The sequence below is a fragment of the Kogia breviceps genome, chromosome 6 (genome assembly GCF_026419965.1).
Source record: "Kogia breviceps isolate mKogBre1 chromosome 6, mKogBre1 haplotype 1, whole genome shotgun sequence".
Classification (NCBI taxonomy): Eukaryota; Metazoa; Chordata; class Mammalia; order Artiodactyla; family Physeteridae; genus Kogia; species Kogia breviceps.
The window spans coordinates 77,059,429-77,072,368 of record NC_081315.1 but is presented as its reverse complement, the minus strand read 5'-3'; the positions used below and the strand labels follow the sequence as shown (position 1 = coordinate 77,072,368).

Genomic DNA, 12,940 nt, shown 5'->3' with positions numbered 1-12,940 from the left:
CAAACTTAAACAGGGTCTATTTAAATTTAGGCCCTGAAATTCTCACCCAAAACAACAGGTGCTAACCAATGATGATGACACCAGATAAAAATAATTCTCTGGCTTAGAAACAGTAGTCTTTCGTCAAATCTAAACCAAGTGCTTTAAGGCAACTGATTTCATAATTACTTAAGCATCCACACTTGTATACCTAAAGCTGTTGGTTTCATTGAAATTATTAACTGACATGGTACCACGCACCTGAGTATCTACCTTAATGCCTTCAGTCACAGCTGTGGTCAGTGGATGCCTTCCTGCCCATAACTCAAGAAGGTACCACTTTCTGTCCCTGGACAGTCTTTATCTTGGATTCCTTCCTGAGGATCAACACTAACAATACTAAAGGCAGCACGAGTCCTATTCCATGCCCAAGACTTGAGAGAGAAGGAACTTTCCAGTTCTGGGTACCAACAGTGTCAATTCTCATCTGGGGGGAGTCCCTGATTTGAAGCTGGAGGGCTTATCACTTTATGGAACTCTGAAAGGCCACCCTAAGGCTAAAATGCAAAGTCAGATGAAGTCACCCTGTCACCTCACCCAGGCTGGTTGCAGCAACACAGAAGTTGACACACCATGCCCAGTATGACGGACGGTGGCTAAACGGTGCTCTGTCAGACTCAAAAGTGCCATTAGTTAAATACAGGTATTATTAAAAACTGAAGGTGGTCAGATTGTGACAAGGAAAAGATGAAAGAATTAAAAAGGAGGTGCAGAGCCTCCACTCCTTGGAGACATACTGGAGAGCATTCAGCCTGGACCCCTGAAGAATCCTCTCTCAGCTGTGCAAAAGCATTCTGGGAAAAATGGTTCCAAAGCCACAGACGGACAATGCACTTTGGCACATTCAAGGCTCCACAAAGTCCCGAAAGTACAGACACCTATCTGTGTTCCCCCGGTGTTGCAGACATTTCTGCCACCCACTTCGGTACATCCTCACACCTGCTGGAGAGGCTGAAGTTACAAAGACTGGAGCCGTGACAAGCTGGAAGACTGGCGTGTGATGCTCAGCCCTTCGAAGGGCACTGACGGGGCAGACAGGACTCAAGTGACAAACATCTCACAAAGCTCCTACTGAGTCGGCCCCGACACAGGCCCTTCCCCAACCCACCCCTACCTAACTTCATTTTTGCCTCCTCTGGTCCCTCCTTCCCTGTGAACCCCATCCCCCAACCCTCTGAGAAACCTTGCCTTTCTCTGCTTCCTTCCTTAATTGACCATAATAAGAAACTGAAATAAATCTAAATGAAGGCGCTTTCTCTGACTCTAGACTTTTTCTTCCTTCTGGGCTCTTTGTGGACCTGGACTCATGAAAGAAAAAGAATTCACTAGAACATAAGCCCCAAGAGGACACAGATTTTTGCCTGGTGTGTTTACAACTATACCACTCGCCCCCCTACTGCAGTCAATAATTATTTGTGAACAAATCTATAAATTCCTGGTACGTGTAGGGTCCGTTTAAAAGATACTGAAGGGACTAAAAGAATGAAACTGTAAATCTTAAGCACTACAGTTTTATGCCCAGAGTTGCTGTTCCAAGTTTTCCGAATGGAGAGAGAAGCTATCTACACCTGCCTTGGATTTGTCCTCACCTGATGGCATGCCACTCACTACCTGAGCTCTTTCAGCATCCTGGCCAGCTTCTTCTTAGAAGGCAGTCATTCTGAAACGAAGGTGATCATTTAAAATACTATCCCTTGAAAAGACTGGAATGGAAATTAGGCTACACATTCAGATCTCCTAAAAAATTCATAAACCCTTCTACATATGCTAGTTTATTTTAAAAAGCTGGAAAGGGGGGTTCTTTTTCATGAAAGTGATGCATTTTGCTTGAGCTAGAAACTTGTCTACTATTTCCCTGTAGTAAATATACGGATTATACTAAAATAAGGAGAAAAACCTTTAAACATCCCAATTAACTGTTTTCAAGTGGTGATTCTAATGACATATTTTTGGAGTAAGAATCCTGGTTTGATTTAACAATGATGAAAACCCGAAAGACCAGTCCGTGCAGTTTTAGCAGACCATTCCTTGAAATGAAAATCTTCCATCAGCCGTTAAAAAAGAAATCTACATTGTAAAAATTAGGATGGAAATGCATTTTAACATTTATAAACTTAAAAACTTATCACTTTATAATGGACCCATAGTCTTTCCAAGTAGTATAATTTTCAATTTTTTAAACAATAGTTTTGTTTTTAACCATGCACTAGCCAAGTAGAATAACAGCCAAATACCACACAAAATCGCTAGTAAATGTTTTCCTCAGAAGCCACATCTACATTAGATCCCTTTCTATAAATACTTCCAATAAAAAGAGACACCAAATAGTTTCCAAAGTTCTTTGTGACAACGCCACCTTTGTTCTAACCCTGCAAAGCAATTCCTCTGCTAACGAGTCTGCATAGGCCATCATATTTAAATTACTGGCAGCCCTGATTGTTTTCAAGAATTTTATAACACCCTTTGAAATAACGTGAGTCACCTGGGATAAACCCAAATGAAGCGGGATGTTTTGCCTCACTGAAGAACTTAGAGACACAAGGAGAAAAGTAAGGATTTCTCCTCTTTTCATTTTCCCTATTATTTTTTAATCCATTAGGTCAAGAACAAGGCATTCCCTGGAAAGTACCATCACTCACACTTTTTCCTTAAGTGATAGATTTTTGCCCGCCACAAACAGCCACCTCCTCCCCAAGGCTCCCTGCTTTGGGAAGGGCAGTGACCAGCACCCCTCATTACCTTTTAATTACCTTCTAAATGCAGGGCTAGGGAACCTACAGCAGAATCCCAAGATGGCCTAAGCCAGTCAGGACTCTTATCAGGCTTGGGGGTTTCATTTGTTGCCAGGTTGGTTGGTTGGTTGGTTGAACAAGTGAATTTATGCAGACTGTTACATTCCTGACTTATCATTTTAATAAATATTTAAAATTTGTTAAGAAGCAGAGACTCAAGGATCATCTCTTGCTACTCTCAGATGTTGAGCCTACAAAATCTGTGATCTTGGCTGGGGGGTGGTGGGGAGTCAGAGGTAAGGGAGGGTAATTAGCCCTGGACTTAAAAGCAACTCAAAGTACACATCCGTGGACCTACTCTGGATTTGCATTGTGCATACAATATATGTAGTATCATGCAAAAGTGAGACCTATACTCTTCTGTTCTCTGAGTAAGCATCTACTTGACCAGATTACACATACAAAAATCTCATCACATATGGTACCGCAGGAGACACTGCAGTTATTGAAGAAAAATCCAGGTGCCCTAAAAATGATCCTATCTCATCTTCTGCTAAGTCTCCACAGAGATTTTTTCCATGGGAGTCTTTCAGCTAACTGTAAACCTCTACTTCTGCTGTTCACACCTTGACCAATTCCTGCCCCATTCTTCAAGATTTAACTCAGGTCCCAGATCTTCCTTGGAATCAGCCATTCTACTCAAGAAAAGATGCTCAGTCCTCCAACCTAATGCAAATGAGTATGTGTCCTGGCTTCTGGACCAGCACTAGTATTTAAACCTTATTACAAATCTTACTATGTTAGCATCTACACCAAGCACTTATGTTTCCACAGATCCCAGGCTCCTTGAAGGCAGGGATCACATCTCAGAAATCATCATGCATGTTGACATGACAAGTGAAATGATATAATCAACCAGAGACTGCCCAATTGCAATTTCATTTCTACCACCTTCCCCTGCTGGACCACTGGCTGATCTAAAATGCCACTGAGCCATGACCATGAAATGACCAAAGGGAAGGGACAGGTGGGAAGGGAAGTGAGGGTGCTGGGTAAACCCCAGACTGAACAGTCCATCCCTGAGTAATCAAGGGAAAAGGACTTCCTTCACCCTTACAGATCTGTCAGCCTACATGCAGCATGGCTGGCTGTGTCTCAAAATCAACAGTCGGGTGATCACAGAACACAATCATTCTTAGGTTAGGGCTAATTATGGTCGATTATAGATTTCTCTAGACCTCGAACTTCCTTGTTTTTCTTATTTTGGCACTCAGCTTAAGCTATTGTGCACTGCACAATTCATTCTGTGGTTAGATGATCCACTGTCCCCAACTGCAATAGATCAATTAATAACCCATTTTTAGGTATGGGTTCTTTATTGGCTATTTTCAATATAACCCAAAACTGTGAGGATCCTGTTAGAGTCTACCCAGAATTTATAAGAAACAGTCCCCCCCCACAGCCGAGGCAGTGAAGAGAGAAAAGCAGCTGGTTATTTTATTTAGAAAGATTTCAGCTGGGCCGTTAAAGGGTCATCAAGCCAACTGAGGTGGGCAGGACCTAACCATTTCAGAATGACAATGACTTTTGGCTTTTCTCATACCTGTACCCAAGCCCCTATAAGTCTGGTAACACAATAAAGTCTTTTCCAACCCTTCCAATCAAAGAATTTTCCCTAAAAAAAAAAAAAAAAAAAAAAAAAAAAAAAACCTCAATTTTTTTCTGGGGCAATTTAAACTATTCTCATTTTGTCCCATTCTTCACTCACATACTACAAATATTTGAAGACTGTCATTCACTAAACCTTCCTTTACCTTATCTTCTCCAGGCTTAATAAATCCAATTCTTTAAGTTGCCTTCAAAGGGCCTACTTCCCAAAGCTTTAATCAACTCTACGTCCTCTTCTGTGCCTAAAACATCCATTTTGTTCTCTGAGAAAACCAATAAACATACTTTTAAAATATAATCCCCAAATCCTACTGTAATATTATAGAGCCATGTTCTGTGACCTTTGGGGTTTAATTTTTTACATGGACCTGACTCTAAGAAGATTTTCATTTATATCTATCATCGTGTCTATGAAATTAAGTGTCAAGTAAATGCAGCCTGTAAATAATCAATAAACAAACATAGCGGAGTCCAGCATCATATGCCCTCTTTCAAACGGGCTTCCTCTTCTTGGCTTTATTTCTGTGAACTCCATAGCACCCCCAGATCTCCGTTACCACGGAGATAGTTCCTGCTCCCCTTCCCCACAATCTCGTCAGTGCCTGGCACATCCAAGATGCCTGTAAATTTGCCAAGCAAAGTAACTAAGTCTGCCACCTCTATCTTCCTCATGTCTCTTAAGTGTTCCCCCTTCTTTCCCGAGCATGCACCCCAACACGCAAGCACTCACTCCTTCATCCAGAGACCACCTAACCATCTAAAGAGTATGACCAATGGTCCCTCTGACGAACTCCCCACCAACACTTAGCTCTCAGCCGTGGGCCTAACCGTCCTAACAGAGGCCCCTCAGAAACACTCCCTTAGATATCTGTACACCCGTGTTCATAACAGCATTCGTCACAATAGCCAAAAGAGGCAAGCAACACAAGTGTTCATCGATGGATGAATGGAGAAAAAAATGCGGTCAGTACATACATACACATATATATACATTGCCTTCCTTAAAAAGGAAGGAAATTCTGACATGCGCTATAACACAGATAAACCTTGAGGACAGTATGCTAAATGAAATAAGCCAGTCACAAACACAAATACTGAATGAGGTCCCTAGAGTGTCAAACTCATACAGACAGAAAGTAGAATAATGGTTGTCAGGGGCTCAGGGAGTGTTTCATGGGTAGAGGGTTTTGGTTTTGCAAGATGTAAGTGTTCTGGATATGGGTTACACAACAATGTGAATGTAATTAACACCACTGAACTGTACACCCAAAAAATGGTTAAGATGGTAAATTTTATGTTACGTGCATTTTACTAAAATTTAAACACACACACACACCTCCCATAGTTTTGGCTGCCCACAGCAAGGGGATGTCCAAGTTTTTGGAGCAGGTTGGGGAGTGTGCTGAACAGGACAGAATAGTAGAGCGAACAGCCCTAGACTATAGCAAGCAAAGCTGGGAGGCCCACTACTGGGTCAAGTCTACCGTAGCCTTGACTTCAAAGTTTTTTTCAGAATCTGGACCAAACTCAACACTAAATATACCCTCCCCCTCCAATGCTCCTTGAGGCTAATCAGAGTCCACCTTTCCAACCTCTTCGCCTCCAATTCTCTACTCCCAGTCCTAACACCAATTGAAAGATTGGAAAATCTTCAAATAAGATCTTAATTTCTTGCTCCCTGTTTCAGGGGCTTTTTCCAACACAAGCCTCAACTACAGACACTCTAACCTCTTTTTTTTTTTTTTTTTTTTTTTTTTTTGTGCTAGGCGGGTCTCTCACTGTTGTGGCCTCTCCCGTTGTGGAGCACAGGCTCCGGACGTGCAGGCTCAGCGGCCATGGCTCACAGGCCCAGCCGCTCCGCGGCATCTGGGATCTTCCCAGACCAGGGCACAAACCCGTGTCCCCTGCATCGGCAGGCGGATTCTCAACCACTGCGCCACCAGGGAAGCCCTCTACCCTCTTTTAAAGTTTAGAAATTAATGTCAAATATTATCTCCCACATGGACTGATCCCTGATCTCTATCACATGCCCACCAAGATGTAAACTCCTCTTCTGTGAAAGTGCCTGGGCACTTTGCACTTCTTACGACACCAATTCTCTTTGAATTGTTGGCTCTGCTCTTGCTCTGTTCCTACCCCACCCCCAGAGCCCACACATACAGTCCCTACAAGGACCAAGGCATAGGGATTGATCATCCTTTGTTAAACTGAATCTGAAATGCTGACTCAGCATTCACTATGTTCAAAGCTCTGTACAAGTGCTGGAGAACAGGAGAGAAGTTAAACCAGTATTGCCTAAGCACTGCTGTGTGTCCAGCCCAGGGCAACGGACAAGCTCAGCTTGGTCCCTCACAGCTAGGGCAGGGCCTCATATAGTCACGGAAAAGCTCCTCCCTCTCAAGGTGCTTTCAATGCCACTTTAGAAGGCAATAGGGTTCATGGACCCTCTGTGAGCTACAGTTACTTATTCATTGAGAAAATGGGCCATTTACAGAACTTTCCCCTCCTAAACTTTTATACAGAAAGCTATATTCCCTTTGGTGGAAAGCAGCATGTGAATAAGGTTAAACAAAGAACCAGGGAGAGAAGTATGCGTTAACACTAACTGTGAACCTTTTAAAAAACTAGACATTGAATGGATAAACTTCATCTTAATACTGAAAGAAACCCCTCTATACAATCTGGTTTAAAACCATTTCCAAATTTCTTCCCTAAGAGACAAACGCTGAAAAAGAAACATAAAATCAGCCTGATGGTGGAGTCCCCGTGCCTTCCCTGTAAGGGAAGCTATGCAAAGTGTGGTTCGTGCATGATCTAATTTACTCCTTTCAGTAGGCCTATGCCATCATCCCCATTTTACAGATGAGGAATTGAAGCTTAGGCAGAGGTGAAGGGTCTCGTCCCAGGTCACAGAGCTGGCAAGAGGCCAAGCTGGATAAACTTGTCAACTTCAGAGCCCAAACCCTTAACTCTGATGCCACATGCCCTGAATAACAATTTAGCTTAAACTTTAAAGTTTGCAAAAGCCTTAAAAACCTGTCAGAAAGGTATGCAGCGGAAAATACCTAACCAACTCATTTCATAAACAAAATGTAAGCATTAAGGCTAAAGCATAAGATGAATGGAAAAATTAGACGGTATGAATGTTTTCACTAGAGAAATCTTCTGGGGGATATATGTATACATATAGCTGGTTCACTTTGTTATACAGCAGAAACTAACACAACATTGTAAAGCAGTTATACTCCAATAAAGATGTTTTAAAAATCTTCTGGGTTTTTTCCCCCCTGGGGGAAAAAAATAGTCTAAGATCTGTTCACTCTTTAACACTAGTGATTCCCAACTGTTTTGTCAAAAGCTATGTAAAACTCAAGACAAAAATTAAAGTTTATTTCATTTTAAAATCTGTCAAGTTAGTACCTATTGGTATCTGCGTGCAAGGATTATAAAGAGAAATAGTCAGATTCTACATACTCATGGAATTTCTTCATTGGTTAGGTGCCTATGCCATCCCAGACCCTGTGCCAAGTATCTTTACAAGAATCTGTTTTTAATCTTTAGAGTAATCATATTAGAGAAGGCATTATTCCCATTTTAGGGACAGCAATAATTCCTAATTTACAGGTAACAAATATGTACAGAGCTTGACATGTATTGAGCTTGTACCATGAGCGTGCCAGGCAGTACCATTCTAAAAACTTTATATGTAGCCACACATTTAAAGGGACAGAGAGGTTAAGTAATTTTCCCAAAGTCACACAGCTAACACTAGGATGAAAGAGTGAAGCTCAGCAAGGGTAAGCAATTTGTTCCAAGGTCACAAAGCTGTCAGTCATGGAGCCAGCAGACTAATACAAGGCTGTTTTCATTCCTTAGGCCTGTGCTCCTTCCACTAGGTACCTGCGTGGTCCCACCTGTGCTCACTGGGACCCAAGACTAAATGCCTAAAAGCCCGACTGGCAGTATAGAGTGGTATTATCTAGAGCAATGGAAAGAGTAGAGATCCCATCTAAAGACGGAGAGTTTTCCATTCTTCGAGAGAATAAAGAAACCTAGATCTTGATATAAATTCTCCATATTTTAAATACTGCCCCAATGTTTTCTAAAAAAGCATCATGTGGGCCAAACGAAACACACCCAAGCAAGGGCTATGAGTCTGCAATTAAGAGTCTTAAGTCAAAAGATGGGCTGTCTCAGGTCCAAAATGTCAGAGACTAGAGCTGCCAGGCTAGGCTTCCTCACAAGTCCTCTCTGCTTTCAACAATGATTTACACTGGATTCGCCCTAGATTCAAACTTTTACCTCTGGTGACTCCCTTGTAGGCCCTCTTCACTCTGGATTTGCAGCCACGAAAATATCTATTCAAGTTACAGAGACTGCAGGTGAAATTCTGCATGCTTAGGGTTTCTTCAAAAGTCCTTCAGTCCCCTTTTTCAAAAAGTTACCATATGTGAATGCAGCAACATTAAGCACTTCCCTCGCCTATCAGCTGTTAAACTAAATTCATTCTGGAGAAAATGCCGCTGCAGCCTTGATCGCTGCCTTTGAGGGGTCCCTGCACTGCAGTCCAGCTTCAAGAATTCCTGCTCAGGACACCGCGGCTCATTTCCTGGTGTCCTTCTTTAATCAGCTGGGGGAGACTTGAGGAAATGAGTCAAAATCCTCAGGGCAACTTCTAAGGGCCGTCAACAACAGCAGCAAAATCCATCACAACAACATCTGTACATAAACCTGCTCCAAGGGAAGCCCACAAAATAACTTGGCACATTTCTGATGAGCATTTGTTTTGGAAAAAGAAAGGTTTCGAGTGCTGAGCTGCCATTATATCTCATTGTGCTCGCCCAGGGTAAACAGCCAATGATGTTACCCATCACTGGGAGTTTTCTCTCTCACAAGTACCCCACAAGTATATAATGCTAAGAGACCACTTTTAGGTTTTTGCAGTGGGGATGGAAAAAAATTTCAACTAACTTGCACCATAATTTTAGAGACAGTGTGTCTTCATTTTGGAGGGACTCTACCTGGAATAAGACAGCTAACACCTAAAGCCCTCATACCCAGCGTCAAATGCCTACATACCACTCAGGGAAGCTATCATTGAATGACTCCCCCTTAAATGAATACTTCCCTCAAATTGAGAACACTAACTCAGACATCGTATGACAGGCAATCTAGCTCTTTTTCACCAACACTGGGAAAGTAATGATCTTGGCCATCCTATATTCCCAGAACCTCCAACAATGCCTGGCATATGATATAGAATAGTTTCAAATAAATCTCCCTTTACAACTGATTCTGAGAAATCAGGTGATTGGATATACAGCTGGGCATATGGGGCCAATCTCAGGCTTCACCCCTGATTATTCTGGGAACTGGCTTATCCTCAGCCAGTTTCTCCAGTTTTATTGGTAGGGATGGTAACAAGACTACCTCCAGGGCTTGTGGAGAGGAAAGGCCCCAGCACTGGGTCTGGCACTAATGTGAAATTGGAGGCACCCTAGAAAACATGTTGCAATAGCACAGCATGAATGGTTTATAAAGTCTGAAGAAAAAATGTGTGGATGGGTGGGAAACACCAGAAAGGGGATAAATGAATTATCTGGGTTCCCTTTTATAAGGCCATCATGTTATTTCCATCAGGATAGTAATTCAGAATGTTATGTGTCCAGCTGCTGGGGATGACTCTAGCCTCACACCTGCAGGAACGAGGGGAGGGTATGATTCACTATTCACTGCAGGTTCATCCTGCTGGGCACAGGAGTTGTAAACACTGGGGCGGGGCGGGGGTGGTGATGATGGAGGGTCCTGCAGAGTTGGCACCTCCTAGGCCTCAAAGGGAAACTGTAGGGGAGCATGAGTGGACTGGAGAGAACTTGCATCTCCCTGCTTTAACCAGAGGCAGACCAGTAGGACCCCACCAAGCGTCGCTGTGACCAGGAGGCAGTGGAATTTCAAGCAGACAGGAAGGACTGGGGGAAAGAGTTCAGAGGAAGTGTAGAGTCTATGCTCATAACACTGGAAGAGGAGAATTCGGAACCCATAGGATCCTTCATGGTGCAGACCCTTTACTGCCCTGTTGAGGACCCCGGGCTCCCCCAAATTTAAGGGACAGGCACAACGGCACACAGCCAATAGAAGAGAAATGGAGCACCAGAAAGGCAGCACAAGCCTTTGTCACTACACCACACTGCCCCCCAGGAGCCAGACCTTAAAATCCCCTTTGCCAAAAAAATCTGTTGGATGGAGCTGGCTAATTATGAGGAATAAGGGAGCAATTGATTCATTTAATTTTAAAAATGGGAAATAGTATGTGTGGTCTACCTTTCTTGTGCCCCTGTCGGGTCCAGTGCACACCCCTTCACTGAAATGAAAATGTCAAGGCACAAAGATGGAAAGGACCAAACGTGTAATTCGAAGCTTACGCAGTCAAATCCGCCACGGGAATCCGGACACTCATTCATGATCCCTCCCTACCTCTCTTCCCCCACAGGAAAGCCCTCACAATGCCTTATAAAGACCGGGAAGGGGAAGGCTGCATCTTAAGACTTTATGGGAAAACTGATCAGCAGTAGATAGAGTCCCACAATAGTTCATAGCGATGCTTCCTTTGGAGCCCTTGAATTCCAGTTCAGACTCACTTTCTATCCTTACATCATCAAGTTAGCCTTAAAGGTTATTAAAAAAAAAAAAAAAAAGACCTGGGAAAAAGCAGGGCTTCAGGGGTTTGCCGTGCGACCTGCACTCGCTTGCGCACCAGCGACGCCCAGAAAAAAAGAGAAGGGGCAGGAATCTGAGGGCTTCCAGGAGCCTGCAAATCCTCCTCCACCTGAAGACCCAAGTTCCCGCGCAGATATAACCGATTTTCGTAACAGCTTTAAGATGTAAGTAAGATTTGCAGAAAGTTCCACTCCATCTCCCACCCCTCACCTCAGGCAGCCCTTCAGTAGAGATATCATATGGGAGGGAGTGTTGTGAATCTCTAAATTCCCAAAGAAAACAGGGACCTGCGATTACAGGTCGCAGACACCGTGTGGAGGGGCTTGCAGAGCCCTGCCAGCCTGGCCGGTCACTCCGGCCGTGAGTGGGTGGCAGCTGGGGTCAGGAACCGCAGTGTCTCGGCGCACCGTCCCCGCCTCCCCCGGGAGCAGGCAGCAAACGCAGCCCTCAGCCGCTCCGAGGCGCGTTGCAGGAAAGAAACGGCACCCGGCAGAAAGGGGAGCGCCTCGGGCACGGAATCTACAAAAGCAAAAAGTCTGCAACCTAGCGGCTGCTTTCCACACGCCCTACGCAAGTTGTCTCCGGAGCCGCACTTCCAGGTTCGCGGCCACAGAGCCGCACGCGGCACGCTCCCCGTGCAAAAGGCATAACCGGAGGACCCGGGGACAACGCAGTCTTCGACTCGGGTCCAGGATGGCGCCTGGAGCAGAAGAGGCAGCGGGTCCGTCCCCTGCTCTGGGGCACAAAGAGCGCCGCGGTTTGGAGAGCTGCCGCCGCAGATTAAAGAAAAGGCTCTTCAACTTCGCCCTCCGCGCGGCTGAGAACCTGCGGGCCGGTCCTCCGGTGCGCCGGTCACACACGCACAACTTTTAACAAAAGGAAGCAGCGGTCGCGCCGCGCCCGGCGAAGATTAACGCGCTGGATGCGAACCCCCTCGCCGCCCGTCTCTGCGCCCGCTCACCCTCCGCACAAAAGCATCCCCAAACTCGCACACAACCCGCTGCCCTCAGCCTCACCTCGCTCAGCCTAAGGCCCCTTCGCCACCCCCATTCCTGGAAGACCCCCAGCTCAGCGCGCCCACCACCAGCGACAGGGAGCTCCCTGCGCAGGTGAACAGGGCAGGGCTTAGGGGAGTCCCAGGGCCGCCCCGAATCTTCCCGGAGGCTGAAATGCCCCGGCACCAGAGGGCCGGCAACCACCTCTCCCGACACACCCCAACGTGTTCGGGCCCTAGGGGGACACAGGGTGAGCCGGGGGACGCGGTCCCAGTGCCCGCAGCGCCCTCCCACCTGTCTGGACGCGGAGCAGGAGCACCAGGACGAAGAGGAAATCCCAGGCGCCGCGAGCGCCTCTCATCGCGGCGGCTGCGCTGGGAGCAGAGCTCCCTCCCACGTTACGGCTCTCGCCCAAGTGCACTGAGCGCGGCAAAGCCGGGCCCCCAGAGCTGCGAGCGCCGAGCAGCGGCCCCTCCTCCCAGCGCCCTCCCACTGCGTGCCGGCCACGCCCCTTCTCCGCGCCCCTCCTCGCTTCCCCTCCCTCCCTCCCCCACTCCAGGGTCTTGCTCCCAGGCTGCAGCGTGTAACCCCTTCTTCTTCGAAGAGCTGATCCCGGGAGACCGAGCCCGCGGGTAGGGAGCGGGCACACCGGCCCTTGCCGCCGGCTCCTGACCCCAGAGCCCCTTCATCTCTCCACCTCTTCTCTCCTGTGATATGGTAGGGCTGCCAGAGGCGGTTCCCGGACGAGAGTGGCGCTGCCCGCGCGCTTTGTGAAGCTGGGCACCACGC

General features: G+C 46.0%; 1 protein-coding gene across 4 annotated transcripts in view; it reads right to left on the bottom strand.

Moving 5' to 3' along the window:
* KIT (KIT proto-oncogene, receptor tyrosine kinase) overlaps window positions 1-12,596 on the bottom strand; it is an 84,967-nt gene extending 72,371 nt beyond the window's left edge. For all 4 annotated transcript variants that reach the window (XM_059066440.2, XM_059066438.2, XM_059066441.2 and 1 more), the window contains exon 1: window positions 12,446-12,596. In XM_059066440.2, coding sequence (XP_058922423.1) covers window positions 12,446-12,512 — 67 coding nt within the window. In that variant the 5' untranslated portion in view covers window positions 12,513-12,596. The remainder of the gene's footprint in view (window positions 1-12,445) is intronic.
* Between the last annotated feature and the right edge of the window lie 344 nt (window positions 12,597-12,940).